We start from the raw sequence: 23124 nt of genomic DNA on the forward strand, positions 1-23124 counted from the left end.
CCTGGGCTAAGCAGACTGTCAAAAGGTACATACATAAAAAGACAAATCACTAGTCTTGTGGAGCTTTCATTCATTTTATTCTATAACCAGGGAAGACAAAATACGTAACGTAGATTATGTAAGAAAAGGGCAAATGCTATGGAAAAAGTAACAAGATGGGAAAGGAGGTCTATTTTGTATTTTTAAACAGGGCAATCAGGAGAGTTCCTTTTGAGCCAGGATGTACCTGAAAAAAAAAAACTGGGTGGAGAGGGGGACAAACAGTGCAGAGGCCTAAGATGGGAGCAAACCAAAAGCTCTGGGTGCCACAGGAGGTTAAGGTAACGAGAGAGGCTAAGTCGTAAGACAGCACGGAAGCGATGCGATGGGGAGTCGTATGAGGACTGGTTTAGTTTGTTTTTTTTTAACTAGGGCTTTGTAATGTTTCCCTTCAGTGATAAAGCACACTTGTTCTCCCTGTGCCTTATAATGAAAAAATAAACATCACTTTATCAAAGTTTTATAAAACTATAGAATAACAAACTATGTTACAGCTGTGAAAGTCCATCAAAGATGACTGAATACATTCAAGGAAGTTTCAAATGTTTTATTTTCTTATTCATACAGTATGAAGTTTTCTAAAGATCCCACAACATGACAATATCATGCAGAAGAAAAACTAAACATTCAACATAAACTGCCCCCTCCCTTACCCAACCCCCCCCAACCCCCACACACAAACTAGAAAAAAAAAGAAAAACCCTCATTCCCCAGTAAGGAAATAATGTTTGCACTATTTTTCTGTAACGCCAGCCAAGATATGCACAAGCAAGAGAAATAGAAAGCATTTGCTAAAATATTTGTAACAAATAATTATGTACAAAAAATTCACAAAAGACTAGTCCCCCTTGAAGCAGAGCACATGGCAGTTGACACTGGAACAGAGCAAACCACTGGCTGGGACTGCAAGCCACGTGCTGATCCAGAGGAAGAAAGTTACATGTAGTGGAGATTTTCAGTTTAACATTAACATTTCCAAAGTTTGGCAACATTATCTTTTAAAATTATGCAAATGATGTAAACAAGAGGTACATTTTTAAATCGATCTACATGCAAAACTCCATGTCATGCAAGGACACCAAGCACCGGGATTTTTCTCTCACAGACAGAGCCCATGATGTGCAGCACTCAGCTGAAGGAACAGCGATGGCAGGCAGGCGTGCCCAATTTAAGGTTCAGCCCCCTTGATTCCACCTGCTCTTTACCACTCATGATTATAAAACCAGTTTTTATAGAAAAACTACATAGGGAAAGACTACTGTCATATAAAGCTAACCAAAATGTTTTTCTTCCAGCCAATACAGTACCTTTGCAGAAAAGGGAAGGGATATGATCAAGTGGTGGAAGGTGATATACTACTTTTAAATCACACAAATTTATTACATGATCATCCATTACCAATTATTTGGGCAAACAAAACCATCATGTCCTCTATGTCTTGTGATAAAGAAATTTAAGAATAATAAGTTTTGGATAAAACTTTGCTTTTCTATGGCATACAGATTAGCAAGATTTCTCCCATTTTAAATCACAAGTATTGTGGGTCGTATAGATACATTAAATATTACCAGTTTTTTAAGATAAGCTGCAAGTCTTCTGAAACATAGAAGGGAAATTCATGGTTCAAAGAGGAGTGTAATGACATTATTTACCCATGTATAATGACACAAATGGATATCCTAAGCAGTTACATGATTACTTCAGGTTTTCTTCATGAAATAATGCATAAAAGAACTCATGATTGCCTCAAATAACTTCTGGCTTTTATGTATAAAATCACAACTGGTAAGTTACATTTACTCAGGGACACTTAATAAATGTTAATGGCTCCTAGTTACAAATTAACAATGAAGCAGCCACAGCACTGTGCAGTTATTAGATGAACACAAGAACTAGCTCTTGGCAGCAGCACTGAATTATACTTTCTCCTCAGACAGAGATGGATTAAAAGCTGCTCAGTAATGAGACACAGTCCCTGGAAATATATTCATAGGTATAAATAAAGTTACAGACTCCTTTGTTTAAAAAATGTAATTAAGGTAAATAATAGGACATTAACAAATGCTTTGTCAATCTCTCAAAGGAGAAAAGCACAGGAAAATAGCTGGCCTAACACCTGGCTCAAATTGTACAATCTTCTATCTACATATAAAACTGTGTGAAATAAAAGTAAGGATGTTTTATGTTCTGCTTGGCACTTTTGTACTCTTTATCATTTTGTTTCTGAATCAAGTATATTAAATTAAAGCCAACCTACTACATATATAGAAAGCTACATATATCTATATATAAATATTTACATATGTATATATAGATACTTTCTTGTTATAAAAGATGAAGAAAAATAAATTAAAAAGCCAACCCCTTCCCTTTCTCCACCACATTGATATGCTCTTTTCATGTTGCTGTCCTTCAGACTTTAAAGTGCTACACTGAGTTATTGAGAAAGTAAGAGTTCAATAACACTTAGTTGGCTTCATGAGGCTCATGTTGGAAAATGTGGCTTCACAGAGAAAAATACTTCCATTTAAATACACAGAGAGCATTGCTGGACGTCTTGAGCAGATCTTCAGAGATGGAGAAGAAAGCAAAAGTGTTGGGTGGTACTCTTCAAAGAGTCACACATCTACCACCATCTTTTTGTGGATATCAAGGCCTCCTACAACCTGTGACAAACAGAACAAACCAAGCTTAACAATATTTGAGAAAAATGCCTTTTTAGTAGTCTAGACATTTTATCAAAGTATAATTTTAAAATGTACTACTTTATTCAGTTTCAAAAACAGTTTAAAAACAAAATAAAACTCACACATTGTGTGCCTCGAGTTAAAATTTTCAAGGCTTCTTCCTTCTAGGGTACCAGACATCACATGTTTGTGTTCTAATACAAAAGCCAGCAAAGTTGTTCCGTGAAGGGCCAGAGTATTTTGGACATTATAGGCCACATACAGTTTCTTTCTCATTTTCTTTTTTCTTAACATGTTAAAAATGTAAGAATTATTTTTAGCTCAAAGACATACAAAAACAGGCAGTGGACAGGACTTGTGCTCTGTAGTTTAACTCCTATTCTAATGCTTTAATATTACATGATAATCACAGTGCCATAAAAATTATCCTCAAAAAGCAAATATGGGCTTCACTGTTAGTCTATTCTCAAAGGTATTAAAAAGTTCCAAGTGAATAATATGTTCTGCATGCTGTCTTTCCATAGAGTTACATAAATCTCAGTGAATACTGCCATGGTAATCTAAGATTGTAATCATCTATACTACTCTAAGGAGATATTTTATTATGAATAACTTACATATAACAGAGTGCATGAGTCATAAAGGTCCACAGCTTGATGAATCCAAGTAGTCAGTATCCAGACCACTACCACAACTCCACTCTGGCTCCATGCCCTCCTCCTAACACACACACACACACACACACACACACACAGACACACACACAGACACAGACACACACACACACACACACACCACCACCACCACCACCCCCACCCCCCCCCACCACCCCCAGGGCCTTGTGCATGTTAGGCAACCACTTAGTTACATCCCCAACCAACACCATGGATTAGTTTTGACCTGATTTTATATATCTTATGAATGGAATTTCTTTTGTGTCTAGCTTCTTTCACTCAACATTGTATTTCTGAGATTAATTCATGTTGTGTACACTGGCAACCTGCATTTTTACATTTAGACTTATCTTTTAAAGTACTTCTTTATTTGAAAAATAAAGCATAAAGAGCCAATTAGTGGTAGTGGTCTAGACTTGTGACTCAAGTGATACAACGCCTGCTTACCAAAATCAAATCCAAGTTCAAACCCCAGTACTACCACCCCCCACCAAAAATCTAGTTAAGTACTACTATGAAACAAGTCATTTGCATTTGTCCTCATTCTGTTTCTTTTCATGAAGAAATAATTACTTAAAAATTTTAACTGACATTATTTACCTCTGGGTCTCCAAATAATAGGTCTGTATTGTTTTCTTGCTTTTAAAGCTTTAGTCAATATCCATAGACTTCAATCCACCAAAGATCAGCATAACACTTTCACACACCCTTACCCCCTCCATCTCCTACTCCATATACTTCTCAACCTCCACACTCTTACCGTGGTTATCTTTATTTGGATTAGATAGAAATTTAGCTTTTTTACACCTTGGTGTGGCAGTATAAAATGCTGAACAGAACAGTATGCTATTACTTTTTTTTCCAATACATTTTTTGGTACAGTGAATAACTGTCTGATGGTTTACTTTGCTGGATGTTCTATTTATCATTAATTCAACCCCAAACTTTTATTCTACATATAAATACACTAGGTAATTCTATTGATTGTCTTAAGGACACTCCCAGAGCTCCTAACCTCCTGCAACCTAGAATGTTGCTCTCTTAGCCTCTCATTTCTGCTTCTCTCTTCCTCATCATCCTGGAGGTCTCCTTCCCTCACAATGGAACCTCTGCTTCCTGGATCCCACACTATCTTCTTTTTTTTACTTATAGCTTAGTACAGTAGAAAAGCATCCCCTGGTAGTTTCTGAAAAAAAGGATTTGCATACCTGAAAATGTCTTTATTCTACATGTAATTTACTTAAGTTTATAGAAAATTCTAGGTTGGAAATAACTATGCTCAGACTTTCAAAAAGCAATGTTCCATTGCCTTCTGGTTTCCAACTTTGTTACTGAGAAATTCAATGCCATTTATGTTCTGATTCTTTCTATGAAGCTCCTCTTTTTCTACCCTACTATTCTCAGCTCTTTATAAATTAATAGACCCATCTCTTTGTTCTGTTTTGAAATTTCGTGACAATGTGCCTAGGTCCAGACAATAATTATTTCCTATGCTGATACTCAGTAAATCCTTTCAGTCAAGAAATAATTACTTTTGGTTTGAAGTATATTATTGATTCATTGTAGATTTTTTTCCCCTTTTTTCTTTTTGCTGGGACATTCAAGTGTCCTAAAATGCATCTCTAAATTTCAATTTCCAGTAAGTCTTTTACATATTATCTGATTTTTGTTTCAAAGATTCATTATATCCCTGAGAATAACAGTGACACATTTTTGTTTTGCTTTTAAAGTTTTTACTGCCCTTGCCTAACCTGTTTGTTCCAAGCTTCTTTTTTGGGTTTGATTTCATTTCTGGGTCCATGGTAGAGGTTTTAATGTTTGGCAATCCTTGCTGTGCTCCTATGGAAAGGGCATGGGAACACCTGTGTATATGATGGGCTAGTGACTGAGTATACTTTGAGTCAATGTGGTCGGACCATTTCTTTGGGGAGATAAGTTTTTCCTCCAAGGAGGGCTCTCCTCTCTTGCCTGGAGGGTATAAATTTCAAGGCCAGAGTCAGGTCCAGGAAGACGACTAGAGATGACAACATGCAAATATGCTTATTTTCACTTAAGTCCCCAACATATCCTCCCATATCAGCCTCATATTTCCCAGCCTAGAGACTCCCCTGAGTTTCTCACTGGGATGTGGAAAAAGAGGTGTCCAGCTGAGGAGAAAAGGGAAGAAGTCCTGGTGTTCCAATGCCTTATGAAAACAGATTTTAACCAGTCCTCCTGCTTTTAGCCTCGCCATCACCCCACAGTTCACCCTTCCAGAGTTACTCATGCCACTAATGTCTGAGTCTTCCAGAGATTCTGCATTATAAACCAGGCTGTTCTCAGGATTCCAGGCTGACAGTTTATAATCTTTTTCTTCTCTTTATTGCATTAGCTGACCACTCAACTATCTTAATCACCAAATTTAGTTGCTATCCTCTCTGGTGTTTATTTTGTCCTTGTGGATTCATGACTTTTTTTTAATTTCATTTTTTTTCAAGTGTTAGGAGGAAGCAAAAATAAATGCCTGTGTTCAATCCACCTATATAACACTGTCACTAACCCCAATTTGTTTATATTAAGTGCTCTTAAAATTCTTAAGTACATATATAGTATGTAATTTTTTTTAAATATCTTTCTAGCCAGATACCAGTGGCTCGCACTTAGAATCCTAGCTACTCAGGATAGTGGTTCAAGGCCAGCCCGTGCAAGTAGTTCAAGAGACCCTATCTTGAAAATACCAAACACAAAAAGGGGAGGGTAGATTGACTCAAGTGGCAGACTGTCTCCCTAGCAAGCATGAGGTCCTACGTTCAAACCCCACTACTGCCCAAAATAATAATAATAATGTTTTTCCATCACTTTCACTTCTGTAGCTTTAGACATCAAAATAAAAAGAACACAATAGAGCCAAACTTATAGACCTGATCAACAGTAAGAAAACTTGGCTTGCTTTATTTATCGATTGATTGATCGATTGGATTGGGGATTGACCAAAGCCTTGCATTTGCTAAGCAAGCACTATATCACTTGAGCTGTGCCCCCAGACTGAAAAGTTTGTTTTAACTCAAAACATTTTCCTGTATTCATGTACTATGCCCCGCAAAAATGCAAGTAAAGGCAATTTTGTATAAATATTAGAAAACAAACTCAAAGCTTAGGTTATGTGTTAGTGTAGATAACATGATCACACATACAAGATATATTTTGATTTCCTTCCACTGGTAAGTGAGGTATATGTTACATTTAGTATTTATTAAAAACAAGCAATTTTCACTTTATATACACCACTATCACTCCAGCCTAGAGTTTTCCACTTCTTTTATTTCCACAAGACTAGAGATTTCTTTCTTTCTTTTAAAAACTGGCTGCTATCTACAATGCCACTATCAGCTTGGTCTCTTGTCACAGTCCACTATATGCCAGGCCTTAGGAGTCCTTCAGTGATCTTTGGCAATGGTGAAAGAGGAGAAGGGAAGCAAACACATAGCAGTACCAGCTGGCAGTAGTGCAGGGTCTCAAACTTATCTAAGTCTTCCAAAACAACATTACCTATTCTTTACATTAGAGTCCCACTTTACATAATAAAACAAAACTGAAAGGTAAGTACTTGCTTGTGATGAAGGAAGACACTGTAAAGATAATATGAACATTTATTGAGCATCAAAGTATCTACACTTCTGTAGACACAACTAACACATAAAACAACATAACACACAACTACCAAAGTAACCTGTTTTTCTTTGTGTGATTTAAATTTAAAAATGAAAAAGAAACGCAGGGGGATTTTCCTAAAGAAATATCCAGTCATGACTAACTGAAAACTTTCAAAACTTTGTTATCTCTGCCTCTATTCTGGATATTTCTGTAATCTCTATCTCTAGTTTGCTGTTAAAAATCCTTTGACACATCAAAAACTAGTACAACTGTGTTAAGGGGCAGAAGTAGTAAAGAGAAGCTGAATGTTTGTGAAACTGTGGGAAGGACTGAATGGTGCCAAATCCTTGAATCCACTGAAGAAAGGCAATAAACAGAGAAGCAGAGCTATTGCCCCAGATTCCGCCTAGAATTATTTTCCTAGAGCATCTTGTAGCTGTAGGCCCATCTCTGGGAAGAGCCCCAAATCAAGCTGCAGCTCGGAAAAGGAGAGGGTAAATCACAAGGCAAGGTTAGGATGAATAGGCCTTCTTTTTCTGTTTTCCCTATGAAGCAGTTTCTGGTATTCCAGCTGAAACTGATGAACACATGCTTTCCACAGAAGCATTTTCAAATACGTTTTTTTCTAAATAAACCTTAAAAATATAACTCAGTTGTAATTTGGGGTACCAACATTAAGTAAAAGGTACTGTTACTATTCCTGGGACAATTTATCAGAAAATATCTAAGAATATTCATTCTTGAGAGTAATAATTGTTAAATTATTAACAGTTAAAACAAACATCATTTCAAAACTTAAATACGGGGCAATCAGGCAAAATTGAACATACAAATTTTTAGAACAAAATACCCATTCTCTAAACATAATTAATGTAAGAAGTGCTCTTCTGTACTTACAGCACAGAATTCTTCAAAGGATATTCTTCCATCTCCATCCTTATCTGCATTTATTATGGTTTTGTCTACAATTTGCTGTAACTGTGTATCTTTCAGATTGTTCCCCACCATCATCTTCAACACTTGGAAGAGTTCCCCATTGGAAATATAGCCATCTTTATCCATGTCATAGATACGGAAAGCAACTAAAAGAAGAGAAATGAAAGTCAATGGCAATTTGCGAATATTTCAATGAGAAAGAACCCAGAAATTGCCAAACATATGAAATTATGATTATGAGAATGGCTCCTTCCCAAATGTAGAAGGTGTCCATAGGCTTAGTTTAACACAGTATATTAAGAGTATGAGCTATGAAGTAAAAATTGCCCAGGCCAGACCTTGGGTAAGTTCTCTAACCTTGAATAGAACTGGGGTAGTAACAGTTCCTACCTCTCAGATTCTTTAGTACAGTTCTTGCCACTTTCATTCAAAACAAAACAAAACAAAACTCTGAGCTAAGTTATATAGGTAGTTTATATGGCTGTTTTCAGAAGGAAATTCTTGATTTCCCTCTATACAAGTAAAAACAGCATTATTCAAAGACACTAGTTACAAATGGCATGAAGGATTTTCATCAAAATGTCAAGTTTCCATTATATCTAAAGGATCTAAATAAAAAAAATCTTTTAGAATATTTTAAAAGAAGTCTATAATACTGCATGGAATGGTGGTATTTATGAATAATAAACTCAATGAAGAAAAATACTTACACCTCAACTTCTGCTCCTTATCTCCTTTGACACTGAACTGAGAGACTCCCTCAATGAATTCTGAATAAGAAGAGTTGAAAATATTTGTAAACCAAACCTTCACTTATTAACACAAAAAAATATTATTTTCCCTACATACTCAAAAAAGAGTATCTCCTATGCAGAACAAAACATTACTAGCAGTGCTGAAAATTGAAAATGACCAATTTAAAACCTCCACAATCAGGACATGGAGGTACAAACCTGTAATCCCAGCACGAGGTAGCTTAACGCAGGAGGACTGCCAAGTTCAAGGACATAGCGAGTTCCAGGCCAGCTTAGGCAACATAGCAAGACACTGTTCTCAACCAAATAATAATAATAATAATAATAATAATAATAATAATAATATAAAGCCTTCACAAACAAGATTCTACTTTTATTCTTACTTGAACTTGGAAGTTCTGAGCTACTCAATTTGAGTATGTGTTAAACGCTGAAAACCACAACACTCAAAAATACGTAATTTAGGCTAAACTTTTTCCTTAGAATATGACTAAAAAGGAGCTTTTGAAAAAAAGACTATAAGTTATTCTGCCAGAACAAAAATAATTTTGGCTTTTCCTTCCAAAACTAGAATCATTTAAATACACTGTCGGAAGTTTCATGCAAAATGATCATTTTTCTTCACTATCTGTAAGCACTAAATCATAACCAGTTTTAGACCCCTTCACTTGTAATTCAGTTCTCCAAACTAACAAAGCCAATTTACTAGTGAAAGGAAATGTTTATTTACTTTTAAGTAAAAAAAAAAAAAATTATGGATCATGTTAATATTAGTAAAAGCACTATTCAATGTCTTGGTACAATCTAGCTAAATTAAAATGAATAAATCCTATTCTTTGATAATGTTCGCTCACATCACCATTTAGTGCAGATCTCATTCTTTACAAAGTTAAAAAAAAAAGGTTAAAAAATGTAGCTTCTAATATTGTAAGTTGCCCTCAAGTAAGAATAATTTTCTAAAACCAAAGGAAGTATGAAATCTCCCTTTTTGGAGTAGGTTACCCTAAAAGACAATTTGATTATTTATGGGCCAAAAAAACAAAAGGATCTTACTTCACGAAAATGCATGTGCCACAGGTTTTGAGGATTTTTAACATAATCTTTTAAGATCACCAAAAAAAAAAAAAAAAAAAGAAAAACTAAGATTCATTTTGTACATAGAACTATAAGACTACACACAGATTACCTATCTTGTGATTTAACAACAACAAAAAAGACCAAAACTTTCTTACCTTTAAAGTCTACTTCTCCATTCCCATCTGTGTCAAATATATCTATTACTCGCTGAACTAAAGGATTCTGTTGTAACTCAGGCAGAGACATGAATTCTTCCACACTCAAAGAACCAGAATTGTCCAAATCAAGCTTCTTAAATCGCTTTCCTAGCCTTTTAATTTCATCAGCATCAACTAAAAGCAAACAAAAGATAGCAAGATTTTTTTAAAATGATTTTAGATGATTCAAAGAAAAAAGTCCAAGAGTTAGTTACCCAACAGTTTAATTTCTAATTTCATTAAAAGACTTACATATACTACCACTGACTGATTTTTCTAAGACAGAAAGTACAATGTAATTATTTTTACTTGGTTACCCTTCAATTTGTTTGTTCCTGCCATAATATACAGTCAACTGTTAGAGCGAACACCCAGATATCCCAAGACTGACAGTGCTAAGCTGATTATTGGAGGTCACAGAGATATCCCAGGACTGACAGTGCTAAGCTAATCAGAGCTCCTACTAGACAAGCTAAATCAATCTCTGCTCTATTATAAGAGCACTTTTTTTTGCACTTTTCTGTTAAAATTGTAATTTATTTCTAATAAATTTATGGTTCAAATTCAGAAGTTTCTCACCCACAACATCCAATTCCCTTCTTGGAAAGCAAATGTGACCAGTTTTTTAAAAATATTCTTCCAATTTCAGATTAGTTCTTAATACTCTTTCCAAGTATGAGTATTAAGACACAGCTTTTACTCCTCTTAACTAAAAACAAATAAAGAAGTAAAGCTATCAAAATTCACTTTTCAATACTTTAAAGGGAAAAAAATAATTTAAGAAATGTTCGTGTTAGTTTGTAAGTACTCTATAAGTTGCTAGGCATTTACTCCACCACTTGAACCATGCCTTCAGCCCTCACTCACATGCATTCTTGAAAAGGGGTAAGTCATTTTCTTCTAAATTACATCATTTCCAGTATCAGAGTAATTCAGATAAATAATTTTGATCATGGCTAAACAGAAATAATACTTACAAATACATACCAAAAGTTAAGTATAACCACCACAAAATTTTTAAAAGAAAATTAACAAAGTAAATGTTATGCCCTCCCTGTAAGAATTTAGCATGGAAATTCCATATTCATAGGGATTTTTCCCAATACAGATAAATGCTCTTTGATTTACAATGGGGCGAAGTGCATATCAACCCATCACAAATTTAAAATATCCTAGGTTCACGCCTATAATCTGGGCAACCTGGGAGGCTAAGATCAGGACAATCACAGTGCGAGACCAGCCCAGGCAAATAGTTTGTGAGATCCCAGCTTCGAAATAACAAGAGCAAAATGGACTGGAGGTGTGGTTCAAGCAGTAGAGTGCCTGTTTTGCAAGCACAAAGCCCTGAGTTCAAACCCCAGTCCCACCAAAAAAGAAAATACCCAAGGCTGGAAATGCATGTAATATATCTAACCTACCAAACATCATAGTTTAGCCTAACCTACCTTAAATATGCTCAGAACACAAATTAGCTGGGCATAGTCATGTAACATAAAGCTTATTTTATAATAAAGTGTTGAATGCCTTATATAATTTGCTGAATACTTGTTATCAAAAAAAAAAATTCAGCAACAGAGTACACTGTTGTGATCACAGGCTGACTGCACTGCCCAGAATCTTGAGAGTATTATACTGCCTATCACAACCCAGGAAAAGATCAAAATTCAAATTTCAAAGTGTATTTCCTGCTGAATGTGTATGGGTTTCAAATCATCACAAGCCAGGGACCAATTTGCATGTTACCTCCTTTACAGAAGTAAGCTTGGTGGCTTCAAGATGTCAAGGCTTCTAGTGAAAACTAAGGGTACAGATGAAGTGGCAAAGTCAGTTTCTCTTGTTTTTCACCCCATCCCCTAATACTAATAACGGTAGCTTATACACTGCCTCATCATTCATGTTCCAAAAAATTAGTTTCTGCTGAAATAAATTAACTCAAGAATCTGCACTTCACAAGAAGCGTTTTAAGGCTCATAAGACATGAGCTGTGGTAGTCAATATAAATGCCAAAGTTAATTGGTGTTTGTACCTTTAAGATCAGTATTATTTGTTAGTACTCGGTTACAAAGTTGTGGGATATGAATGATCTATCCTACCCACATTTTTTCCCAGATATGTGATTTTGCAGCATGTGAGATTATTCAGGAACATATCCATTGTATTATATCAGAAACACCTTCACATTGATTTAATGAAAGATTCATCTACTTCAAACAGCAAAATACGATATTTTGATCAAAAATCAAAATATACACTTCCTGATCACAGCAACTACACAAAACACAGTCACTCTATTAAAGAATATTTCTTCTTTGGAAGAAGAGATGATAAAAGCAACATACTCAAATCTTACTTTAACTTGAATTCTCCATTATGAAATCTAAAACTCTTATTTTTTGGTGGGGGAGGGATAATAAAAGTCCTACAAATTTTTTTGCTTATTTATTTATATTTCACCTCTATCTGAGACAGTGTCCTCAACCTGTGTACTAGTATTCTGTACAGTGCATAAATCAGGTATTCAACAGCCAGGTGTCAGTGGCTCACACCTATAATCCTAGCCACTCAGGAGGCAGAGATCAGGAGCACTGAGGTTTGAGGCCAGCCTAGGCAAAAACAGAGACCCTGTCTCAAAAATATACACACAAAAAAGGACTGGTAGAGTAGCTGAAGTGGTGGATTGCCTGCCTACTAGCAAGCATGAGGCCCTGAGTTCAAAACTCAGTACAGCCCATCGCCTATCCCCCCACAACAAAAAAAAACACCAGGTGCTCAATAAATGTTTACATACTAATTATAAATGTTCCACATTCAAAACTTTTTGATCAAAATGCCATCAATATTTAAAGTAAAACACTAACCAGACACCAAACAACTCAGTAAGCCATTCAGAATAGTTTCTCAACATTTGAAGATTTTGCTAAAGAGCTGCCCTCTTCATGCTCTCCTTAAAAGAGAGCATGCAGACCAGAAAAAGTGATGGCAAAAGAGATCACTGGTATATAAGAAGTAGAAAAGGAAAGTGGACAGATCAGGATTATCTCTTCCAGAGTGTATCACTGGAATGAGTAAAAGGAGGAATGTAGTACCATAATATCTGCAGAAACTATTTATTAGATACTATTTTTTGAAATTGGGACATGAACCATTTAGAAAGCTATTAAGGATTGAAATTAACATACTTAAAGGGTTCAGTTACCTGGCACTGAACAAAGTGACTTACTTGGTCACAACTGTCACCAGAGAAACAGTATTCAAACCCCAATAATCAGGAAGCTAGCAGTCCAGTCTTGAATTTTGGATACATCCTAGTATTCTCCCCCTCCACCCCCACGCATACTCACATACTCTCTCCCTCACTCGCTGAGAATTTTAGAAGTGGTAGAGCAAATTCTTAGCATGTGCAAAGCTCCAGGTCCAAATTCTCTGTGTGCACAAGCACAGCCACATACACACAGCCCTTTTCTTGTGGGGGTGGGGAGAATATAAAAAGAACCATAAATCATCAAATAAGTACATTTGGTTCAAGCCATCTTTCTTTTTACACTGCCAACATTAATTTTTTTTTTTTTTTGTGGTACTGGGGCTTGAACTCAGGGCCTACATCTTGAGCCACTTCAGCAGCACTTTTTCCTTTTTGTGATGGGCGTTTTCAAGATAGGGTCTCGTAGAACTATTTGACTGTGCTGGCTTTGAACCACGATCCTCCTAATCTCTGCCTCCTGAGTGGCTAGGATTACAGGTGTGAGCCACCAGTCCCCGGCAATATTAATCTTTTTAAAAAACAAATTCAATCAAATTGCTAGCTCTGGTGTTAAAAATTTTCTCCTAACTTTCTAATAATAAACCGGAGAAAAAGCCTAAAGCGCTTGACAACATTTAGCCTCAATTTAAATTTCCATCTTTCTTCTTCCTATACTTCCTTTTCCTTTGCTGTACTGATATTGGTACAATTCTGCTTCAATATAAATTTTACACTTCCATTCCCTTGTAAACCCTCTGCTGGAAGGTCTTTACCTGAATGTTCTATTTATGAGACTTTTAACAACTTTCCTCTGATTAAAGAAAGGAGGGTGTTACTGTGTATCTCATTACTGTGTGCGTGTTTAGTTCACTTTCTAGCCCTTATAGTAACATTTAAAAATCCTTAAAATATCTTACAAAATATAAAGCAGTTGATACTTATTTGTATGAGCAGATAAATCTTTCCTCAAAGACAAAGCACACTACCAGTGACCACGTTTAACAACAAATGACTTCTTAAATAGCTCCTTAAGCTGGGCACAGTGCACAAATCTGTGATCCCAGCATCAAGGAAGCTGAATTGGGAGTTGGTCAGCTTGGGCTCCATAACAAGACTCTGCCTCTCCAAAAAAAAAAAGAAAAGTCCCCCGCCTCCTTTTAATATGACTTGGAGGAAAGGAGCTCTATCTAATCTTTCCATTCTCCACCATTTCAATAAAACTCACCTGGAACTTCTTTAAGTCAGTAAAATGTGAAGAAGGCAGTGGCATTTATTTCCTCCTCCACCTCCTCTCCCTCCCTTCCTTCCTTCCAGCTAGGATTACAATGATGAGTAAGACACACACTGAATACTTCCTACTTACCATCTAGTTGTGGCTAGCAGAGCAACTAAAGGAATTCATAGCTAAATATCTGGAGTATTTAAAACTGTCTAGCCTGTAAAGTAAAGCCATGAATATTTTTTAAAGCCAACATCTAAGAACATTAACTTTCAAAAACAAATAATAAAAATGGTTCTCTTTGGCACTGAACAAAGTGACTTATTTGGTCACAAGTGTCACCAGAGAAGCAGTATTCAAACACTTCCACTTGACAGCAATGAGTAGATGTTTACAGGATAAAAAAGTATGAAATAGGATTCCAATTTATGAAATATCAGCACTTAGCAACCTTCTACAAATTAGACATCTCTAAAACAGCTCAAACTAATCTTGTTAGTATGTTTTCAGTGTATTCACACAAGATTTGTACTTGGCACCAGTAAAATATTGAAGAATGAATTCCACCTTTTGGCACCAATTTTCAAAATTTTTTTTTCTACTGCTTAAGACCCTACTACTCCCTTAAAGACATGGACATGGAAAATAAACCTCAACCTTCTGACTCACTCTGTGACTCAGAGATACTCTTTTTCACATCTTGCCAAGTTGAAACACGTTATTTTTCCACTTTTTGGAAGGATACCCTTGGGAGAACTACCTTTTCTCAAAGCTGAAAATGCTAACATACTAAATTTCAATTATATTAGGCTAAATAAATAAATTAAAAAGCAAGACAGTAAAATCTTAAGATCTTTTAGCTTGAGTTTATAAAATATCACAGTTCTTAATAATCAGAAAATTGTTTACCCAAAAAACATGAAATTAAATTGTTGAAACCTTATCTAGATCAATGCACTGAGTATTTTCAGGAATAAATGTGAAATTTAAATGGTAACTCGTTTTAACAAATGATCTCAAGAATCAAGAACCCTATTAATTTTAAGAAAATGAGTAAGAATTTGCTTTTAGAGAACTTATGTAAGCTATGGTAAATTACAGCATTTTTAAGTGCACATATTAATACTAAGGCAATATAATACCAATAAAGATAGTAGCTTATATATTCATCTGTCCTTCAGATAGAAGAATAAATGATTTCCCTTTATAATATTTATGTATTTCTCTCAATCAGAGAAAAAAAAAAAAAGAGGTCTAGTGAAGCAACTCAAGTGATAGAGCACCTGTCTAGCAAGAATGAGGCCTGGAATTCAAACTCCAATTCAAAGAAAGGAAAGGAAACAAAAGAAAGGAGAAGAAATTAAATTTTCTAATACAGTAGAGAAGAGACTTTAGTCTCTGGCTTTTAAGTATTGCTACTAATACATACTCCAAGATGCCACTCAACCACTGAAGAGTAAAAACAACTTGAAGAAATCAAAGCTTTTTTAGGTGAGATAAAGCAAGACAAAATAAAGCACACCTTGAAAGAAATAACTAAATTCAAGGTGGGATCATGGACAGAATTCTAGAAAAGAGAACAATTTTCAAATTTCACCAGTTTTATCCACTAAATACATATAGCTTAATATTATGTTACCAATGTTAACTTATTGACTCTGGTAATTGTCTTCAATTCTGTATGTCAACCTTAGGTTATGTTGGTCAAGAAGCATTTGAGAACCCTTATTTTTGTAACACTTTCATAATTTCCCCTGAGTCTCTTCCAGTTTAGGACAGCTCTAAATTCTCTCCCTATCTTTTACAACCTTGAAACTTCTCATCTAGCATTTTGTAAAATATTCTCAGCTTAAGGTTGATGATATTTTTTTCATGGTTAGAATGAATTTGCATATTTTGGGTAAGAACAGCACAGAAATGATGTGTCCTCAGCATAGTATACAGAGGGGTACATGACATCATATTTTATTACTAGTTGTGCTTACTTTGATAATTAATTAAGGTGGTATCTGCCACACTTCTACACTATGAATCTACTATCTTTCCTTCTGCAGTTAAAAAATATCCTGAAGAGGGGAAGAAGACTGTGACATGGCAAATATTCTATTTTTCCTCAAACTCTGACCTAATTTTTCAATGTTGGTGAGTCTTGTCTCCAACATTTACTTCAGTGGAATTTGCCTAAGAATCATTTACTTTTTCCCTGTTTCCTTCTGCATTAACTGGAGTGCCTCTGTAAAAAAATAAACAAAAACAAAGCCAGTCTCTTCTCCATTTATTTCTTTAATTATTTACACCAGCACAGGTATCTAATTTTTTTATTCTATGGATTAAATTCCAATACTATCACTATTTATTTTGTTTTTCAAACTGTTCCAGGTTTGGTTCTCAGATCCTACTTCAGACTGGCTCTAGTGTGGGCTTTCAGCAACCCCACCCCTTTTTTTAAAAGCACTTCCTTCAAATGTTCCAAGCTCGTTATGACTATACCTAACATTTCTAAAAAGATATTCCCAATCTCTTTTATCTGACAAGAAATTTAGAACTATACTACTGAATAAGAACTATTAGGAAATATTACTCCAATAAGGGATCTCAGAATATGTTAGAAGTATTTTGAAAAGAGACATTAGATAGGGCAAAATTACCTATAGGGAAATACATATTGAATAACTCTTATAAGGACCACAAGAAAAACAATGTACTGTATTATCAACAAAAGTCATCAAGAAGCTTTTCAACAAAAATATTAATGTAAAAGTTTTAAAGTTTTTTGTATAATTCACCTAACAAAGGTAATAGCTGTATTTCCACATTACCAAAATGAGAAATAAAAACCACCAGGGGGCACCATAAATATATCCTTTATAAGTAGTTCCCCCAAAACTCTCAAATTTTATAAGAATCTTGTTTATAGACCAGCAGTGTTAATATTTATATTATACACAGAAGAGTTTGATTGCCAAATGAACAAAGCAAAGAAAGTACACTACCAATATTATAAAAGACTTAAAACAGTGTATTATAAAATAAATATGGGCACTTACTTTTCTGCCATATCTTTTGTTAGACATGAAAAATACCATAAAATAAAGGAAAGGGTGTAGGAGTGTGAATATGATGGAAATATTATGTACTCATGTATGAAAATGGAAAAATGAGACCTGTTGAAACTATTCCAGGAATGGGGGATGGGAGAATAAAGGAGACTGACGGAGGGGGTGAATTCAGCTATGATATACTATAAGAGCTTTGGTAAATTTCACGATGTATCCCCAGTACAACAGTATTAATAAAAAAGTTAAATTAAAAATTTTAAAAACATGACATCCACTTAAAATGTCTAAGATTTTATAAAGTTATGTAGGTTGTAAAAGTTAATGTATGCTGGGGATGTAGCTTAGCATGCACAAGGCCGGCCCTGGGTTCGATCCCCAGTACCACCAAAAAAAAAAAAAAAAAAGAGCAAAAGAGAGTTAACATGTGCTTTTAGATTATAATCTTACATACTTTAAAAAATTATTAAGCAACAGTCAAATATGAAGGGCCAAGTAGCTCCACAAAAAAAAAGAATTATGGTAATGCATGCCTGTAATCCCAGCACTTGGAAACAGAAGTATGAGGGTTGTGAATTCAAGGTCAGCCTGAACTACACAATGAGATCCTATATCACAAAAAATAACAAAGCAATCATAATGCTAAAAAAATGAAGCCACAAAAAATGAATTATGAAATATATAGTTCTGTAAGTTCTGACAAATGTATACATGGATGTTTTGCTAATATTCATGATAAAAGAACTTTCCCATCTCACCAAAATGTTCCCTTGGATCTCTTTGTGATCACCCTCTTCTCAACAAACCCAGGGAACCTTGGTCCTGCTTTCTATAACTAAATTCTGTCTAGAATTTCATATAAATGGGATCCTGTAGTAGGTATTCTGTGTCTGTCTACATTTACTCATAGAATTTTCAATGTTAAATCATGTCGTTCTTATCAATAGTGTGTTCTTGTTTAATACAGGCTATTATAGGCCAGTATATGGAAATAACCCACGTTATTTAAGCATCTACCTGTTACTAGACACTCCTACTGCTTCCAGTTTGAGCTACTTAAGCTATTTTAAAGATTAATAAGTCTTTGTAAATAATGTTTCCTGGTATTGCTAGGTCATGGGGCAAGCATGTATAACTGTCAGAAACTGTCAGATTTCCAAAGTTTTGCACCATCTGACACTCCCATTAGCAACGTAGGAGAATACATCCTTGCAGGCATGTGCTATTGTCAGACTTTTCATATATCTTTGCAAAGTGACTGTTCAAATATTTTGTGGCTTTTAATAAAAATTGGATTATATTAAAAAATTGAGGGGCTAGGGATGTAGATCAATGGTAGAGCAATTTGATTAGTATGCTTGAGGCACTGGGTTGGATCCCCAGCACCGTAAAAATAAAATAAATTAATTAATTAGTGAGGCTCTCTACATACTGGCATAAGTCCTTTGTTAAGTAGAGATTTTTCAAATATTTTCTCTCAGTTTGAAAGTTGCCTTTTCGTGTCTTTTAAAAAGCAAAAGCTTTCATTCTGATGAAATCCAAATGTATCTCTTCATGATTCATGTTTTGTGTACTAAAATTTTTTGCCCATCACTGGTCATGAAGATTTTCTCCTATGCTTCCTTCTAGAAATTTCATGGTTTTAGCTTTTATGTTTAAATCTATGATCCATGTAAATTTTTAGTATAAGTAGCAGCAAGAGAAAAAATTTATTCCATATAAAAACATAGTTAGCTTGTTCAAAAGGTTCCCCTTACAATGTTGTATGTGTCATTTTCCAGTTACTTGGGAGGCAGAGATAAGGAGGATCTAGGTAGAAGGCTAGCCTGGGCAAATAGTTAGTAAGACCACACCTCAACAAAAAGCTGGATGTGTAGTACATGCCTGCAATTCCAGCTATGTGGAAGGTTTAAGTAGGTGGATTGTGGCCCAGGGCAGCCCAGACAAAAAACACAGGACCCTATCTGAAAAATAATCAAAGCAAAAAAGGCTGAAGGTGTGGCTCAGGTGGCAGAGTGCCTACCTAGCATGAACGAGGCCCCAAGTTCAAAACCCAGTATAACCCCCCTCCCCCCAGAAAACACATATACAACAGACACAACTGGCCCCTCTCTATTTCAGTGATTTATCTATCTTACGCCAGTAACACAGTGTTATATTCAATGATAAATCTATAAATCTTTACATTAGGGAACACTGTCCTTTTAGTTTTCTTTTTCAAAATTCTGATTCTCTCAATCTCTGCATGTCCATTCTGAATTACCAGTTTCATATATTTTTTTTAAATTTTGCTGAGAATTTGATTGGGATCATCTTGAAACTACAGATCAACACAAGAACAATTGATGTTAATATCAAATGTGGCATCTCTGTACTTATTCAGGTCTTTTTAAATTTCTCAGTATTCAGTGTACCGATTTCAAAGTATTTGGTTAAATTTATACCTGAGTATTTTCTTTTTATTCTATTATTAATAATAGTTCATCAATTTAATTTCCTTTTTTTGGTGGTACTGGAGTTTGAACTCAGGGCCTCATGCTTACTAGGCAGATATTCTACCACTTGAGCAATTCCACCAACCCTAATTTCTCAATTATATTTTGATATATATGGAAATTCTACTGGTTTTTACATATTGTCCTCATATTGTACAATTTTAAGGAAGTCACGGTCTGATAACTTCAGGATTTGGTGTGTGTATAAAACTGTCATCTGAGAATAAAGACAATTTTACTTTTTTTGTTTTTTGCAGTACTGGGGCTTGAACTCAAGGCCTACACCTTGAGCCACTCCTCCAGCCTTTTTATATGATGGTTTTTTTCAAGATAGGCTCTCATGAACTATTTGCCCAGGCTGGCTTCAAACCAAGATCCTCCAGATCTCTTCCTCCTGAGTAGCTAGGATTATAGGTGTAAACCACAGGCACCTGGTTAGTTTTACTTCTTCCTCTACAAAACTTTTCTTTTTTTCCTTGATTTAATGTAGTGACTAAGGCTTCTAATAAAAGTTGTCTGGAAGTGAGCATAATGAAGAAACTTGCTTTTTCCCCAACTATAGGTGTAAACCACTCAGTCTTTCCCCATAAAGAATGTCAGCTATAGGTTTTTTACAGGTGCCAACTATCAGGTCGAAAACGTTCCCGAGAATAATTATTATGAATAGGTATCAAACCGTCAAACAAATATTTACTGTCCTTATTGAAAAGGTCATTTATTCCTCTTTTATTCCTCAATATGGTGAAATTACACTGACTTTTGAATGTTAAAATCATTTTATTCCTGTTTATAAACCCTTTGGTCATGTTGTATTATCCTTTTTACAAATTGCTGGGCTTCACTTGCAAATATTTAAGGATTTTTGCACATATGTTCATGGAGAATATTGGTCTATATTCTACACTGATTTTCTTTAAATGTCTTTGGTATTACTATTCAGGTAATGTTAGCTTCTATTTTTCTGAAATTTTCATTAAATGCTTGATAGAATTTACTATTAAGGTCATTTGGCTCTGGAGTTTCCATTGTAAGTATTCTGAAATAGGAATTCAATCTCATTAACAGATATGCAGCTATTAAGATTTTCTAATTCCTCTTGTGTCCACTTTCATTAATTTCTTTTTGAAGGAATTTGTTCATTTTGTCTAAGGTATAGAACTTACTGGTATAAAATTACTCAAAACATTCTCAGTTATCCTTTTAATACCTGTAAGAATTTCAGTTCTTTTATTACTGGGTATTTAAGAATATTTTGGAAGGCTACCTTTGGGAGAACTACCTTTAATAGCTGAAAATACTATGTGTGCTCACTTCTTCTAGAATGCTCCTTAAAATTTAAGTACCATGTATCACTTACTTCGTCCTACAAAAATGACCCATTGCAAAAGAACTAATTCAGTCAAATGAATGCTGTTCAAAGATAAGTTAAGCACTTACAATAATCCTAAAAATATATAGTTAGAATTGTTTTCAGAGTTCAACAAGCTTCACAGAAAGAAAAATGGGCTCATAGAAAAGTCCTATGGATTGGAAGAAACCTTGGACATGAAAAACTCAAGATGAAGAAACAGAAACAGAAACAGAAACAGAAACAGGGGATAGGTAAGTCAAATCATCAACACTTGCTGGCAAAGCTGGGTGACTAGGAACACTTGAAATACTTTCTGGTATGATTTCTTTTGTTAGTTCCATCTGAAGAATCTAGAGCAGCACTTGGCTGGAGTTACTATGCATTAATGGTATTTCCCTAATCCTCATTGGGGGCTAAATGCAGAGAAAAGAGAACACAAATTTTCCCACTCTAGATAAAAATCAGACCACACATTTCTAGCATGATCTTCTAACCTGTCTCCTGGTTTGTATATTATTGGTTTTCCTGTGGAAGGTTTACATTGTTTTTATCCTTCTGGTTTATCTACAGTGTGGTTCAAATCAAAACAGACAATAAGTTAATGAAAATAATGTATGATTTATAAGATCATAATAATACATCTTTAAGTTTTCTCTTATTAATAATTACACTTAAACTCTTCACTTTGTTAAAACCAAAATGTGTACTGCTTAGTTCAATATCTTATTTGAAAAGATTTCAAAGAATTTGTTTCATAAATCAAAATCTAACCCCATTCCATTATATCTCAGTCTCCACGTTTTCTCTTATCTATGTCATGCTATCTGAATGCTAGCTTTGTACTACTCTCCGCTCTAATCGCCTGGAAAAAAAAAAAAGAATGCATATTTAAGAACTCTCTTCTACTTTCATCACCAATTACGGAAGACTTAGGCATGTCTCCTCCAGGGCTCATTTTGGTTCAGCACCAAGAATGTCATACTGCATCACCCAGTTTCTGCTCTGCTCCGCTTCTCCCCCCCACCACTTTGTTGGCTTGTCTTTATCTTTTTTTTCCTCTTCATTCATATATTCTTATGTACATAAATTGTTTGGGTCATTTCTCCCCACCGTGTTGCCCACCCCCTTTTCCCTCCCCCACCCCCTTCGCTTCCAGGCAGAAGTTGTTCTGCCTTTTTCTCCAATTTTGTTGAAGAGAAGACAAAAGCAATAATAAGAAAGACAAAGCATTCTTGCTAGTTGAGATAAGGATAGCTATAGAGAGAGACTCCTAGCATTGCTTCCATGCACAAGTGTATTACAACCTGAATTGATTCATCTCTACATGACCTCTTCACTACTTCCCACTCACCTTCCCATACTGACCTCTGTTGCTTTAAGGTTACTGTATTTGCTCCTCTGCAGTGGGGACATCAAACACTTTCAAGTTCTGGGTTTCCTACCTATCCTCATTCCTCCCTTATGTGTTCTCCCCTTAGCGTGTGACCCAAGTCCAACAACATTACTGCCTTTGCCCTACATCTAAAGTCCACATATGAGGGACAACATATGATTTTTAGTCTTCTGAGCCTGGCTAACCTCACTCAGGATGATGTTCTCCAGTTCCATCCATTTACTTGCAAATGATAAGATTTCATTCTTCTTCATGGCTGAGTAAAATTCCATTGTGTATAAATACCACATTTTCTAATCCATTCATCGGTAATGGGGCATCTTGGCTGTTTCCATAACTTGGCTATTGTGAATAGCACTGCAATAAACATG

General features: G+C 35.2%; 1 protein-coding gene across 1 annotated transcript in view; it reads right to left on the bottom strand.

Annotated features, from left to right (window-relative positions):
• Positions 1-571: 571 nt before the first annotated feature.
• Ppp3r1 (protein phosphatase 3 regulatory subunit B, alpha) overlaps positions 572-23124 on the bottom strand; it is a 61238-nt gene continuing 38685 nt past the window's right edge. The window contains exons 3-6 of the mRNA XM_020175181.2: positions 9957-10133; positions 8680-8739; positions 7931-8115; positions 572-2705 (exon numbers count right to left, since the gene is read on the bottom strand). Of these exons, the coding sequence (XP_020030770.1) occupies positions 2658-2705; positions 7931-8115; positions 8680-8739; positions 9957-10133 (470 nt within the window). The 3' untranslated portion in view covers positions 572-2657. The remainder of the gene's footprint in view (positions 2706-7930; positions 8116-8679; positions 8740-9956; positions 10134-23124) is intronic.

This window comes from Castor canadensis, chromosome 12, assembly GCF_047511655.1.
Source record: "Castor canadensis chromosome 12, mCasCan1.hap1v2, whole genome shotgun sequence".
Lineage (NCBI taxonomy): Eukaryota > Metazoa > Chordata > Mammalia > Rodentia > Castoridae > Castor > Castor canadensis.